General features: G+C 38.1%; 1 protein-coding gene across 6 annotated transcripts in view; it reads left to right on the top strand.

The window, feature by feature from the left end:
• The window catches only part of VPS13B (vacuolar protein sorting 13 homolog B), a 500,947-nt gene that overhangs the window by 323,069 nt on the left and 162,757 nt on the right, over nucleotides 1-15,121 (top strand). For all 6 annotated transcript variants that reach the window (XM_086608763.1, XM_086608762.1, XM_086608766.1 and 3 more), the window contains exons 32-33: nucleotides 10,083-10,209; nucleotides 11,872-12,015. In XM_086608763.1, coding sequence (XP_086464889.1) covers nucleotides 10,083-10,209; nucleotides 11,872-12,015 — 271 coding nt within the window. The remainder of the gene's footprint in view (nucleotides 1-10,082; nucleotides 10,210-11,871; nucleotides 12,016-15,121) is intronic.

Consider the following 15,121-nt stretch of genomic DNA (forward strand, 5'->3'; position numbering starts at 1 on the left):
GATAAATATTGCTCTAAGCCACTACTAATGTACCCCTTCTATAAGCAGATCTACAGAAAAGATCTTCAGGCAGCAACTCAGATGCTGATAAAGGCATAGCCTTTTGATCTTGACTACTGCTAAGATTATTTTTAGAATACCTGGAGAAGAAAAAGCATATTCCACTGATAACTTCACTTAAAACAGCTTATGATTAAGAAAGTCTGATTCTATGACATGCGTGGTAGTTCAGATTTTAAATTTTTCAAATATAGGGTTTTTTAATTGGTAAGTTGTGAAAATCTGAAATTTTTATTTTAGTTTTAATATACTTTTTATACTTAAAAATTCATACAGGTGATTTAAAACCAAATTTTTATAGACCGTGTTGCAGTTTGAGTTCTCTTTTGAAAGTGAGAGGAATAAGGTCTGATGGCCAAGAGCAAGCTTTCAAAAGTAATTTGGTGGATTTAGATGCATTTCTGCTAGAAGATCCCTATTTGCCCACACTTTATTTATTTTCATTTAAGAGTCCTTTATATCTAATTCATGCAAAACCAATTTTAATGAAACGCGTGCATAATTTTCTGATTCCTAAGATAAGATTCCTACTTGAATTGAGGGATGAGTTCCCAAAAGTGATACAGGAAAACAGGCAGAATAATAATAGTTCAAAAATTGAACTATTGCTGGTTTAATTTTCAAAAGGGAGATGAGAGGACTCTCAGAGGTTTTTCTGAAAGTCAGTCAAGCTATAGCAAAAGAAGCAACGTGAGGATTGCACACAGACTGAGCTTTCTAATTCATTACATTGATGAAAGACCAAGAGAGCAAATAAACTCACTCCAGACAAGTGCATGAAGGAAAAAGCTGTGGTCAAAAATAAATTCCAGTTTATCATTGAAAAATATAGAAGGCAGGAAGAGGAGGGCCACGAAGATGATCCGAGGGCTGGAACACCTCTGCTATGAAGACAGGCTGAGAGAGTTGGGGCTGTTCAGCCTGGAGAAGAGAAGGCTCCGGGTGATCATATAGCAGCTTTCCAGTACCTAAACGGGGCCTACAGGAAAGCTGGAGAGGGACTTTTTACAAGGGCATGTAGTGATAGGACAAGGGGCAATGGATTTAAACTGAAAAAGGGCAGATTTAGATTAGATACAAGGAAGAAATTTTTCACTCAGAGGGTGGTGAGGTACTGGAACAGGTTGCCCAGAGAAGTTGTAGATGCCCCATCCTTGGAAGTGTTCAAGGCCAGGTTGGATGAGGCTTTGGGCAACCTGGTGTAGTGGAGGGTGTCTGTGCCCATGGCAGAGGGGTTGGAACTGGATGATCTTTGAGGTCCCTTCCAACCCTAACCATTCTATGATTCTATGAAGAGCAGATCTAACCAAAGTAATGATAAAACCACAAGGAATTACAGGAGTACCGATAAAAATTTAAACACAGTAATAGTATCTGTTCTTCATTTATAGGATCACCTGGTTCTTTCCTGTCTCTTAATGACTCTTTTTTTGAAAGTAATATAATTCCATAGACAATTTTTCTTTTAAATTCTTAGCCTTGAAAAAAATGTGCATGACCTTCTAGTTGGGCCTTGGTGTTGGGCAAGTTGTCCATGAAGTTCTTTCTCACAAAACAGCATAGGGCCACCAGCATTTCTTGAAAGATAAGATGACACTAATCTCCAAAGGACTTCTGGCCCATTTGCAAGTTAAACTAACGTAGCAAAACCAGCCCCTGAGGAATTTGCTTTCCTTTTCCTCCCCATTGGTGATTGAAATCATATTGCCAGCACACCTCAGTCTGAGCTTTATGGTTATGGATTTTGATAGGAAATTTGGAGGGATTCCTGAAAAGCTATGAAGAATAAAGGAAGCAGCTATTACAGGTACTCTGAGTTCTCTATTTTTTTTATAACTGCCTGGACATTCTTCTTTTCCTCAGCAGACTTCCAAAATAAAACTTTTTTAGAATATATTTGACAAATAAATATATTTGTTTTGAAATTGCTTTTGAATAAATCTTCTACTTGGATTTTAATTTAGATCACTTGTAATTAAATACATTAGCTTTCCCTTTCTGGTATGCAATACAGTGTTTTAATTCCAGCTTGAATTCTTTTAAAGAGAAAGTTGGTATGAGTGTTTTGTTGTCCTTTTGGCTTAAAATTTTACACATGTACTACAGTTCTTTTTCAGGATGTGCACATTTTTGCTTTTTAGTTGGCAGTCAGTTTTGCTGCATCTGGGTTTATTTTATGATCTGTGGAAGTGGTGTGCTGAGAACTGGAAGAACCTGCGTTGAACTCTGCCATCTGCTGAGATATTTCCAGCATGCACCAAAAGGGTGGCTGCATGGTGTTTTATGTGGTGCTTAGTGTTTTTAGGATGAAGTTTATCTTGGGATTTCCTGCCATTACCACAGAAGCTTTATTCTTTGACCTATTTGTGATACTGTTTTCTTTTTTAATTCATTTCTTTGTTTGGTTTTAATATACTTCTGTTTATTTTTACTTATTGTTTAGACCCAGTGTTCTGGTTTATTAGTTTTACTGGGTTTTAAGATTCTTTTTTGAGATCCGTTTCCCTCATTTTTTCTTAGGTGCTATGTGGTACAGTATAGAACCCAACCTATATCCAAGTATTTCATACATTTACTTTACAGAAAACTTCAGCAAAGATACCAGCTATTCATTTCCCATTCCCATTTCTAAAAGCATTACTGTGTTTTTTATAAATAAATTAAGTAGTTGTAAATATTCTGAAGTAGATTATATTGCAGTTTAGTCTAATGGGTTAGACTAAAATTCATTAGACCAGTTAGAAATTTGGTCTTGTTTTAAAAGTTTGCATGAAAACCAAATCATTCTAAGTAAAAGATCTATTGATATCATACGAAAATACTTAAAAGCTTTTAACATAATTAATCCTTTAAGTGCTTTAACAATCTTTACACAGCAAGTAAATCCTTCCAGTTTTCCCACCACTTTTTCAGGAGTTCAGTATTTCTAGTTCTTACCATCTCATGGGTTTGAATTTTTTTAAAACTTTTACATTGTAATTTGGAAAGCAAGCAGTCTTGCTTTGAGACGAAGTTTTCAATATTTCAAGGTGTTCAGTGTAAATTTCTTGAAGAGGGGCTATTGTGAAGTGCTGATATGATGCCCCCTGTGCCTCTGCAGGTCACCCCAAGAAGAAAGGTGGAACTGGAACACTCTGGTAGGGTGGATGCCCTCTCTCAGAAAAAAACATCCAAATGCTATGCTGTACTGAGGATCAGGGATCATAACTCTTCCCATTATGAAATGTTTATGCTTCATTGAAGATGTTATAAAAAGCTCCCTAATGGTGTAATATATAAAAAGAATACTGGAAACAGTCAGACAGTTCTAATAAGGTTATGTACAAATGAAACCTGTCCACATTTATTCCTTTTACCAAACAGCATGTGGGGAACTGGGAGTACTTAACCAAAATAAGTTTTCTTGATTGAAAACTGCTTTTTCAGCTTGCCGATCTCCTCCTCCCTCTCCCTCCTCTCAATGGAAAAAACAACAGCTCTGAAGGAAATAAAGAAATATATCCTCTCTTGAGGCCTCGCCCCCATCCCTGTGCAATCCTTCTACAGCTCCCAGCAGCAACTTCTGCTTCCTGCAGCCTGAATAAACTCTGTTTAAAAAAAAAATAATTAATTGAGCTTAAAAGCATTACTTCTCTGTGTGGTAATGAATTGAGTGTGGCAATATACTACATTACAGTTTTGTCCTTGGCATACCACCATCTGGAACAGCTCTCTGTGACTCTCATTGAATAAGTCAGGGAGCCAATGATCTGTTGTACAAAACTGAACAAAATACCATTCTTACTTTGCAAGGATCCTCAGAAAGATTTTCTGCAGATTTTTCTTTGAGTAGTTTTCATTTTCATGCTTTTTTGGAAAGTCGAAGTACAGCTTGCCAAGTTCTAACTAAGAAGACCAGAAAAAAGTGATCAGTAGGTCCATGTGTAGTGAAGTAGGTACATTCCCTGTGAATCTTTTGGAATAAAATGCAGTATGTTTGTATTCAGTCCTGTATTTCAGTTGCTGTGCTTATTGAACCTGAAGGAAGTCATGCTTATATTCATACTGTACAAAGCTTTACACAATAAGATGGAGTATGTTGTTTTCTTTATTAATTCACAGCAAAGCAATGTTGCACAACATTCTTAACAAGATGAAAATTAGCTTTACTGAGGCATAACTATATAGCGATAGACATTCTGTACAGCTAGATGGTGTACGTTTGTTCATTGCCAAATTTTGGTCGTTAGACAGTCCTCAAAATGTTGCTGCACTGTTTCATTGTCTCGCAGTGTGTCTTTGCAACACCTCAGAGAGCTGAAAGGATGAAAACTTTTCTGCCCACTGGGAGATGGAGGTCTGAGGCATGATGATGTCATTAGTAGTTAGATATCCTAACACATTTGCAGATCAGGGATTAGCTGATTTATACAACTTCGTGGGAAACCTGCTAGAGAAAAATCTTTTGTAAGTCTGAAGTTAGTATGCAAACCAACATAACATCTTTGGGTTTGTGTGCAGCACGCTACTAGAGAACACTTTGATTATGTGGCCTGTTCCATGCTAATACTTTGGGTTTTGCTTTTTCAAGTTGCAGAATTCTTTGTGACGTTTCACAAAGAATTCACTGTAGATAGTAACTTAAATGGCATAAATGAGCTCAATTGTCAATCATGTATTGAACGTGTACAAGTTTCTCCCTGATCTATGTATTTTTTAAGCATATAAGGGCTCAAACTGCAGATTCAATAAGATATGCTAAGTAAGACTATGCTAAGGCACATAGAAAATAAGGAGGTGATTGGTGACAGCCAACATGGCTTCACTAAGGGCAAATCCTGACTGATTAATTTGGTGGCCTTCTATGATGAGGTTACAGCATTGATGGATAGGGGAAGAGCAACTGACATTGTCTACCTGGACTTATCCAAAGCATTTGATACTGTCCCACACGACATCCTTGTCTCTAAACTGGAGAGACATGGATTTGACGGGTGGACCACTCGGTGGATAAGAAATTGTCTGGATGGTCGCACTCAAAGAGTTGTGGTCAATGGTTCAATGTCCAAGTGGAGACCAGTGACGAGTGGTGTTCCTCAGGGGTCAGTACCAGGACCAGAGCTATTTAACATCTTTGTTGGAGACATGGACAGTGGGATTGAGTGCACCCTCAGCAAGTTTGCAGATGACACCAAGTTATGTGGTGTTGTGGACACACTGGAGGGAAGGGATGCCATCCAGAGGGACCTTGACAGGCTGGAGAAGTGGGCCTGTGTGAACCTCATGAAGTTCGACTAGGCCAAGTGCAAGGTCCTGCACATGGGTCAGGGCAATCCCAAACACAAGTACAGGCTGGGCGGAGAATGGATTGAGAGCAGCCCTGAGGAAAAAGACTTGGGAGTGCTGGTGGATGAGAAGCTCAACATGAGCTGGCAACGTGTGCTTGCAGCCCAGAAAGCCAACCGTATCCTGGGCTGCATCCAAAGAAGCGTGACCAGCAGGTCGAGGGAAGTGATTCTGCCCCTCTACTCTGCTCTCATGAGACCCCACCTGGAATACTGTTGTTCAGCTCTGGAGTCGCCAACACAAGAAGGACATGGAGCTGCTGGAGTGGGTCCAGCGGAGGGCCACGAAGATGATGGAGGGCTGGAATACCTCTGCTATGAAGACAGGCTGAGAGAGTTGGGGCTGTTCAGCCTGGAGAAGAGAAGGCTCTGGGATGATCTTATCGCAGCCTTCTAGTACTTAAAGGGGGCCTATGGGAAAGCTGGAGAGGGACATTTAACAAGGGCATGTAGTGATAGGACAAGGGGTAATGGCTTTAAACTGAAAGAGGGGAGATTTAGATTAGATATAGGAGAAAGTTTTCACACTGAGGGTGATGAGGCCCTGGAACAGGTTGCCCAGAGAAATTGTGGATGCCCCATCCCTGGAAGTGTTCAAGGTAAGGTTGGATGAGGCTTTGAGCAACATGGTGTAGTGGAGGGTTTCCCTGCCCATGGCAGGGGGGTTGGAACTAGATGATCTTTGAGGTCCCTTCCAACCCAAACCATTCTATGATTCTATGATATTATTAAGAAAAAAATTATAATTAAGGTGTGATTATGATGATTCTATGATTAAGACAAAAATTTTGAAGTTTCACATCGAGATTATGTTTAGCTCTTACTGACCAGTATTTTCTGTTTGTTTCAATTAGTCACATAAGGCAGCCAAGTTATAGTCCTTCTTGTGTATTTTCACAGCTTATCAGGTCTCGCATCATCACACCTCCTTGATTAGTGCAGCATCATCTCTTTGTCAAGTCCTTCCTCCTCATATAAATTCAACGTGCTTCTGAGTGGGTGTAATCAAATACTGATGATTTGATTTGATGTAATGAAATGTTGTTGCTTTGATTACAAATTTCTCTTCTTCACGTTTCTTTCTCTTTTCTTCCCACAACATTTTTTGTCATATAAGTCATGAGATATGTCTTTTTTTCTAGGTACTTCTTGACTTCTGTGTCTGTTCATTTCCTCTTACGTGTTTTCTTTCATTTGCTTTGACACATCTGCACTCATTGCTCATCAGACCTCATCATACCAGTGACCAGGGCTGACGCATTTAATTTTTGAAGAAGCACTTTCTTGCTTGCTCCTAGGCTAACCTGTATGTTATAAAGGCATTTCCTGTGAACATTCGCAAAGTTATTGCAACGTCTTCTTTCAAATCATTCCAAAAAATTTTGTTTCTATTGTACCGTAATATAAAGAACTCGTAAGACAGCTTTCAGGTTGCCACTGTACGGATATCATTATCTACAGTGCTGTTAGTTGTTCCCCTTTACTTCCCTGTCTGCAGGTATGTTTTTTCTTGTACTTAAATTGTAAACCTTTGAGGAAAGAGACCCTTTTTGTCCTTTGCTTTAAAATGTGGATCTATAGTCCATAACCAGAGGTCATGTTATCGTGCACATATAGCCCAAATTCAGTGCTGAGTAAAAGGCACCTCCAGGACTTATCAAAACTGCTTTGCTGCCTTGTTGCTTTGCGTTAGCATATGGTCTTTCAAATGTGCTGTACTTTTAAGTGTAGATGATCAACTGCTTTAACATCTCTAAAAGTACTAGCTTTTCCTTTTTTTTCCAAGACAAATATATAACAGATGCATAAATGACCATGGAATGAATGTGCTGCAGACATAGAGCCATCATTACGCTCTTCACAATCAAGTTTTTTCATAAGCTCATGTGGCGTACACCTGTGTTAAGTTAACAGTGCACTTAGGTGCAGTGTGGAAGACTTAATAATTCAAAGTGGAATTTGTTTCTTTGTTCCTTTTCTGCTCTCTCTCATATCCTCTCCCTTCATTATTTACTGTGCTCTGTTTGCCTTCTGTTTGTACTTAGAATTATTTTGCTAATACTTGATTTGGCTGAGCTTCAAATTCACCAACTAGAAATGCAGAAAGTAGTAAGTAGAGCAGGACAGGGATACCAAGTAAGGATGACTTTAAAATAAAATTTAAAAATCAGCGATCAATCTCTAATATCAAAAAAGTCTTTTAAGATGCAGTGTACTGTGTATCTAACTAGAATGACATTTGAAAATTAAGAAATGGGAATATGTATGAGCTGAAAAATGATTGAGGAGAACCAGTTGTGGGTTTGAGGTTCAACAAATAACTTGCTTTTGTTTCATATATTGAAATCATTCTTACTAGAAGTTTTATGCCCCTTCAAGTGGAACTTTTCTAATGTATAGCTGTATGTTCTTTCATAGAATTGTTCTACTAATTAGCTCTTTCATTTTCCTCAAAAACAAAGGCATTTCTTTCTCATACTATTGTGAAGGGGAAATAGGAATTGGGTAGAAAGCCATCTGGTTTAAATTTAAAATGAAGGTGATGGCAGGGAGAGAGAAGCATTTGTAGAATTGGCAAAATCTAAGACCGTTTTCTCAGTTAAAGATGTACACTAACCACAAACTGGTCTGCTTTCTAATTTGCAGATCTAATTAGACTAATCTTGCTTTAAAAGCCATCGTTACAGACCAGCAGAGCTACAGCTGACCAAAATGTTAAATGTAAGACGGTAGTTTACTCACACTCACTAACTGGCTTGCCCTTAAGCATTCTGCATACTACCTGTGGTAGCATGCAGCCTGCTCAGCACTGTTTGTGAAGGTCATTTGAAGCAACAATTTATTAGACATGTGCTCAGTAAATACTAGCTCTGTAGCATCTGCTGTTAACTTCTGTATACTTGTGTCCTAAATAAATTTAAAAGCTTTGAGGCCTACCCACATCTGACAGTTTATATTCCCTTATAGATCGCCATGCTTTCTACATGTTTTGGGGACACTTAAGCAAATTGTTAGTAAAATTTGAAGCATCAAAATCTACAGTCTAAGCAGCAAATTGTCATCTATAGATGTTGAATCTTTTGAACTTGACTGAATTACAGTCAAGTTATGATAGCTGTTTAATTTCTTTTTGGCCTCCATCAGCATTTGAGATTGTGTACTTTTTAACAGAATCCATTATCTTTACTAGACTATGTATATCAATACCTGTTCTTAATCAAGAGATTTTTAGCTACCTGTTCCACACGCAGTTCAGAGATTTCTGCATGGACAGACAAATAACCACCTTGTTTAATGACATTAACATGGATAACTCTAGCTGGTGGTAAGGACTAATTGCCTAGGTCATGTGTCTGGCTCACTTGTGCAATTTATGCTGGTGCCTGAACTGCTGCATCTCAATTACTGGAAATTGTGACATTGAAGGTAATACAGGGGTACCTAACTGACATTCAGATGTATCTGAGGAGTCCTGCATAGACCAGTTCCCTTCTTCTATAGGAAGTATAGTTCAGTCTTTTCTTTTATATCATGATAGATAGTTGCGTAATTTAGTATATACTTTTAACCTATATTGTTTCACAGTTGATAATTTTCTATTTTGTAAGCATAGGAAAACTTAACTTGTACCAATAACTTTATGATGATTTTTAGAGTTCTCCTTGGTGAAATGCAGGAATTTAGCATTTCTGTAAATGATGATAGGTAAAAAGAATTATCAAAAAATCATCTTGATGGAAGGGTTCTCCCAGGAATTTGAACTGTATCCTCTTTTAGGGGCTGAGCACCATCTTGATCTCATTACTTTTTTTTTTTTTTCCTGATCAGAGGGTCTCAGATGGCGTTTTGTGGCAATAGTTTATTTGACCTGACCCAGAAGATTCTGGCTATTTGGAATGTGTTGTCATAAGCTATTAGTGATCCATCTGTAACAGGGTTGTGCCTCTAGGCTTACTGTTTGGTTAAGGGAAAAAAAAAAAAAACACCTAACTGGAAAACAAATGTAATTATCGAGTTTATTGGCACAAATATTTTTGGCAAGCAAACATTGATACGTAGATGAAAAGGTACCAACTAAGAGCAACCAGTGACAGAAGCAGTGGAGGAGGACTGACATCCCTCCATTTTCCAGGTATTTTAAACATCTTGGGCAATAGTTATTATAAATTTAGTGTGCAAGCCCTACAGTTTCCTGGGGTTTGCTAGTTTAATTTTTCGTGTCTTTGGTTTTTGTGTCAGATGTGTTGTTGTGAGCAGAATTTTTTCACCACGGAGTTTTAATGCATGAATTCAAATATTGTACAGGCTTCAGGAGAGCTATGTATAAAGTGAAGGGCATCCACAGGCAGGTTTGAAAAATATTGATACCAAATTTTGTATCTTTGTTCAAATGATTTTGTATAGTCCATTAAAGAGTAGAAGAAGCAATGTCAAATGTCAAACCTGTCTACCTGGAGATTGGTTGAAGAGTCAAATATTTAGACATACTTTTTCTGTGAAATGAAGGTAGAAGTCTGCCTTTAGAATTGGAATTAACATGACTTACAATGATTATATTTAATGCTTATTGAGGTAACAACCAAGTGAGAAACTGATATTGAAGCAGTTTTGTGCTACATGCTGGATTTAAAGAAGAATGTGAGGTTTTGCCTCTCAACAATTTATAATGTGATTTAATAATTTTTTATTTTTTTTTAGCATAAGGCGACATCAGGAGAGGAGAGCAATTTTAACTCCAATTTTAACAGATTTCACAGTTCGAGTAACTGCAGCTCCTGCAATTATTTTTACGAAAATCGATGCTGCAGAGAATTTACACCCAGAGGTGAGTACAAAACATGAACAGAAATACCATGACTTTTAATATGTGGATAATCTTAATATTCCGCTATTTCCAGATGTTTTCAAATACAGAGATTGCTAACTGAAAAAAAAAAAAAGTCTTAATCACTAGCTGAAATGTTCTTTCTCTGCTGGAGAAATAATTTGTGTATAGCATTCGATATTAAAGGCAACCTGTCCAGAAGTAGATAAGTCTGTTTGCAGTTCAGAAAATGGAAATCCTTTAATGATTTCCAGCAACATTTTTCAAAGATTTGTGATGGGAAGGTGTTGAGAAGAGGTGCTATCGTACAACATTACAAAACGTTGTATTCACAAGCTTCTCATAAAGAAGCCTGAAATGCAATCTGTATACTATCTATAAGAAGAAAGTTGAGCCAAGTTCTTTTAGCCAGATTTTCAAGCCCACAAATTTCCACAAAGCAATCGATCCGCAACCATTACTGTGGGTACTTCAAGGTATTCCAGGTTTAACAATCACTTTTACCAGTCTGTGGATCAGCTTGTTAATGATTAGTCTGTGAAGAATGTTACACACAAAAGGCATTAGTTTGTAGCTCAATAATTTAAAACATTTTATGTAGGGGAAATATCAAAAGTTTTGTCAGCTCACAAGGAGTATTTCTCATAACATCTGCCTCCTGGGAAGATAAAAACTGGTACAGGGTCACAAAGGATATTAGGTGTGTATTGCAACGTGCAACGCATGTACATTGTTGGAAAATAATAGCTAATGGTTATAGAAAGAAATAAACAGCAGCTTCGTATTTTGTGTAAAGCATCGTCACTAGGGCAGATGGAAAATTCTTTAATGTGAAAAGGGAGTAGAAAGCTTGAGGGAGATAGGATGCATAGAAGTTTCTCAATCAAAAAAAAAAAAACAAAAAACCTCAGAGCTTTAGTAATGTTTATGTTCAAGAATTTCAGTGTTTTCTGTGCATACAGTCTTCTTGTTATCTGTTCCCTGGGTGACATTCACTGATGAAGGGAGACATCTAGTTTAGATTGTGATGAGCTTGAACATTGTGCAACATTCTCATGAAAAGGGACAGTACTCATTAAGCAGTGCTTCTGCGTTGGTTCTGTTTTTCATCTCTTTATTGCTTGCCAACAGTGGTGAAGAGGGATTTTTTGTGCTAGATAACACCAATAAAACAGTGGCCATCCAGCTAGGCTTTGCCAAGGTATTAACAGTGGTTTACAGGCAAAGAGAAATCAATTAAGCTGGTTATCAGTGAGTTCCAACACATGATTTCATTATAAATCAAGCAGAGTTTATGTTAAAAAGAAAAAAAGTACATCCTTTTCTTGGAAGGAAAGGAGAATTGTAGTCATTGCCAGGAAATAAAAAACAAAATCTGACAGTCCACTGTTTGATACTACAAAGAGATGGAAACAAGACCTCACACACGTGATTCTTTTCTTGCAAAATTTGTCTTAGTAGTTATGCTGTTGAAAACAAAGCAAAAAATAAGCTACATTCTTGTTTAGAAGCCTGAGATACCATTTTCTTCAAAAAAGACCTAATTAATACTATATGCAATGTTGAAGCATTGACTATAGCAGCAAATCACAATACAGTTATATAGAAGGTGGAAATTATTTCTCTACTGTTATCTAGTATTTTCTCTTAATTTCTCCACAGGAAATTTTGGTGTGTGGTCATTCTTTGGAGGTGAATGTGACAACAAACCTAGATTTCTTCCTCAACGTGGCTCAAGTACAGCTTCTTCAGCAGCTAGTACAAGCCAATATGGTTGGACTGGAACCTTCCAGTAGCACCACTGAGGTAGGTTTTTCCCTGGTTTGCAGCTGTTCTTTTTAGAGTACCATAGCTCTGATGAGGAGTTTGCATCATCTAGACAAAATTACATAGGTAAATGAGATAAGTGTGTTATTATTGTTTGTTTGGTCAGCTTTAAAATGCAGTTATCGTAACAATAGGATGTGTTATTTTAACTAGAATATTAGTCAGTAAATGAGGCTAAGGATATTCTGCAACGTCTTATGTATGAGGAGAACTATCTTATGTAAATGATGAAGGAATCAATTTTGAAGTAGGTTTTTGAGGTTATTTGGCATTTAACTTTAACTTTTATTGAAGCTTTGACATCTTCTTAGTTCACACGCTACATCGTGTGCTTCACTAAAGCCAGCAGACTATAAAATCTTTGCTGTGTCTGGTAACCACTACTCACATTAACTGTCTTCACTCAAGTCCGTAAGATTGAATCCATCTCTGAATATTCTCATATTTCTCCAGTAAGAATGGTGATGGGTACATCATGAAGGGTCTTTCATCTTCTGAACAATTAATCTCTCATTATTTCTGAAATTTTACAGTATTCAGCAACTATCTCTTGAATTTGTCATTCTTTGTTTCTGAAAGTTGATAATTCAGTTTGCATTAAAGGCCAGTCACTAACTGTGGCAGACTTGTAAGTTTCAATTATTAAACTTCTAGGAGGAAACAAAAAAAGAGAGAAGAAAAAAAAGTGAAAACTTTGCCGTAAGAAAACATATTTATTTCCTGTCTTCTAAACCAGGAATCTAATCAGGCTGACAGCATCTTTTAAAGACAGTAGAAGTTAATATGGTATACCTGCCCATGGCAGGGGGGTTGGAACTAGGTGAGTTTAAAGGTCCCTTCCAGCACAAATCATTCTATGATTCTGTGTTTCTACGAATATGTGACAAGTCACTAATTGCACTGGAATGATTCTTGGATTCATCGAGAAATCTTCACAAATAAGAGCAAGAGTTAGAGAGTTAAAGAACAAGACACAATCAACTCTTCCTTTCCAAGAATCTAGCTTATAAGAGACCTGAAGAAACTTTTCTCCTTCCTTTCCTGAATCTCAGATTCAGCATGCATGTGAGTCTGGGTGGAAGCAGGGTATGCTCTAGAGCAGCCAAACTACTTATATTTCTCTCTCCTCACCCTGTCAAAACCCCAGAAGCTCTTGTAACCTGCTAATCTAGGCATCATGTCATCCCACCCTCCTTTATCTTCCCAAGGATAGAGGGAATTAAAGAGCGTTGTTTCATTACCATGTTGAAACGTGAAAGTTCTAGAAAAGAAATGCAGTGTGTGTACCTTTTCCTTGGATACTTTGCAGACACGGGGCCTCTTTTGGAGGTGAACATTATTAATAAGTATATATGGGAATATCTTCAATTAATAATTTGTGGAGCACTGTTTTCCCATTGTCAGTGGAATGAATAGAATCAGAATATTTGAATGAGTGCCAAGTATTTTAATTTTGAGTTGGCGCGGTGCATAAGTGCTGCATGACTGATGTGGACTGTACAAACTCAAAAGCAATTTACTACATAATTTCAGAAAGCTTTTTGTTGACTGCATCCCAAGATACCTATTTGTTCTTCATTGATATCTCCCTTGCATTATTGAGGTCTCCTGTAATGAGTAATGGGAGTATTTCTGGTTCAAGGTGCTGTTTGTCTTCTCTTTCGTAAGCTGTAGAACTGTATTTTGATTCACTATACTGCAAATGTAAAATCCAACACCTAGCTACTTTTTTCCAGTTCTTTCTTCAGTGTTCTGTAGTCTCATATGCCTATATGAAGCCACCTCACCTGCTATTCCATGCACATTTATTATTATCTTCATGTTTATCCTTTAGTCAGCAGAGAAGAACATAATGCACATTGTTTGTTGCTGTTTTCATCTCAATAAATGAAGTCTGGAGCCTCCACATGTCTATTCATAGTCCACACCTGCTAATTATTTCATTGCAACAATCAAAACATAATTTAGGTTGGAAGGCACCTCTGGAGACCATTCTTTAGCTCAAAGAATGCTAATGTCAAAGCTAGATCAGTCTTTTCAGTTCATTGTACAGTCTAATCTTTCTTTATCTTCAAGGGAGGAGGTTGCACTGCCTGGATAATTGTCTTGTGCTTAACTACACTCAATCTGGCAAGTTTTTGTCTTTCCGTCCACTCATAATTTTGCTTGATACAACTTTTAACCATCACCTCTCAACACTTCGCTAAACATCTCCAAGAACAGTCTGACGTCATCTTCTTCATAACCCTGCTTTAGGTAACTGGAAATAGTGATTTGATACACCACCATCATCATTAGCCTTCTCTTTTTCCATCTGAACAAACCTAGCTCTCTCGTCATCTCCTCATAAATCCTGTGCTTTAACCTATTAACCCTCTTGATGGTCCTCTGCCCACTCAAGTTTGTCAATCTTTTTCTTCTGTTGCTGAGCTCAGAGCTAGAGACAGCACTCTAGATGTGGACTCACATCTGTCGTGGTTTTAGGCTGATCCAGCAACTAAAACTCACACAGTCTCTCCTTCTCCAGTAAAGTAGAGAGGAGAGAAAAAAAAACCCAAAGGGACTGAGGGTTGAGACAAGAACAGAGGGAGCACCCACCAACCATGGTCCTGGGCAAAACAGACAGAGCTTTTCTCAAAGCAAAACAGTTTATTAATGATTACTTAGAAGGACAAAGGGAAACAAAAACCGATTACTTGAGAGGACAGAAAGAAACAAAACCAGATCTTAAAACCGACACCTTTCCCCCCCCCCTCCCCCTTCCTTTTCCTCCCGGCTCTACCTCCTCCCCCCAGCAGCACAGGGGGCAGGGACTGGGGGAGTGCAGGTCAGTTCATTCCGTGCTGTTACTGCTGCTTCTTTCTTAAAGGAGAAGGAATCCTTACACCCTTTTCCCCTGCTCCAATGGATCCCCTACCCATGAGGAAAAATCCACAAACTTCTCCAACGTGAGTCCAGCCCACTGGAAACAATCCTTCCCCACAGATTGCTCCGGTGTGGGCTATACCACAGTCTCGGGTACTTAGGGAGCTGTAGCCACTCGCTCCGGCGTGGGTCGTCACGAAGACTCCAGATGCCTCTCTGC

Source organism: Tauraco erythrolophus, chromosome 3 (assembly GCF_009769465.1).
Source record: "Tauraco erythrolophus isolate bTauEry1 chromosome 3, bTauEry1.pri, whole genome shotgun sequence".
NCBI classification, from domain to species: domain Eukaryota; kingdom Metazoa; phylum Chordata; class Aves; order Musophagiformes; family Musophagidae; genus Tauraco; species Tauraco erythrolophus.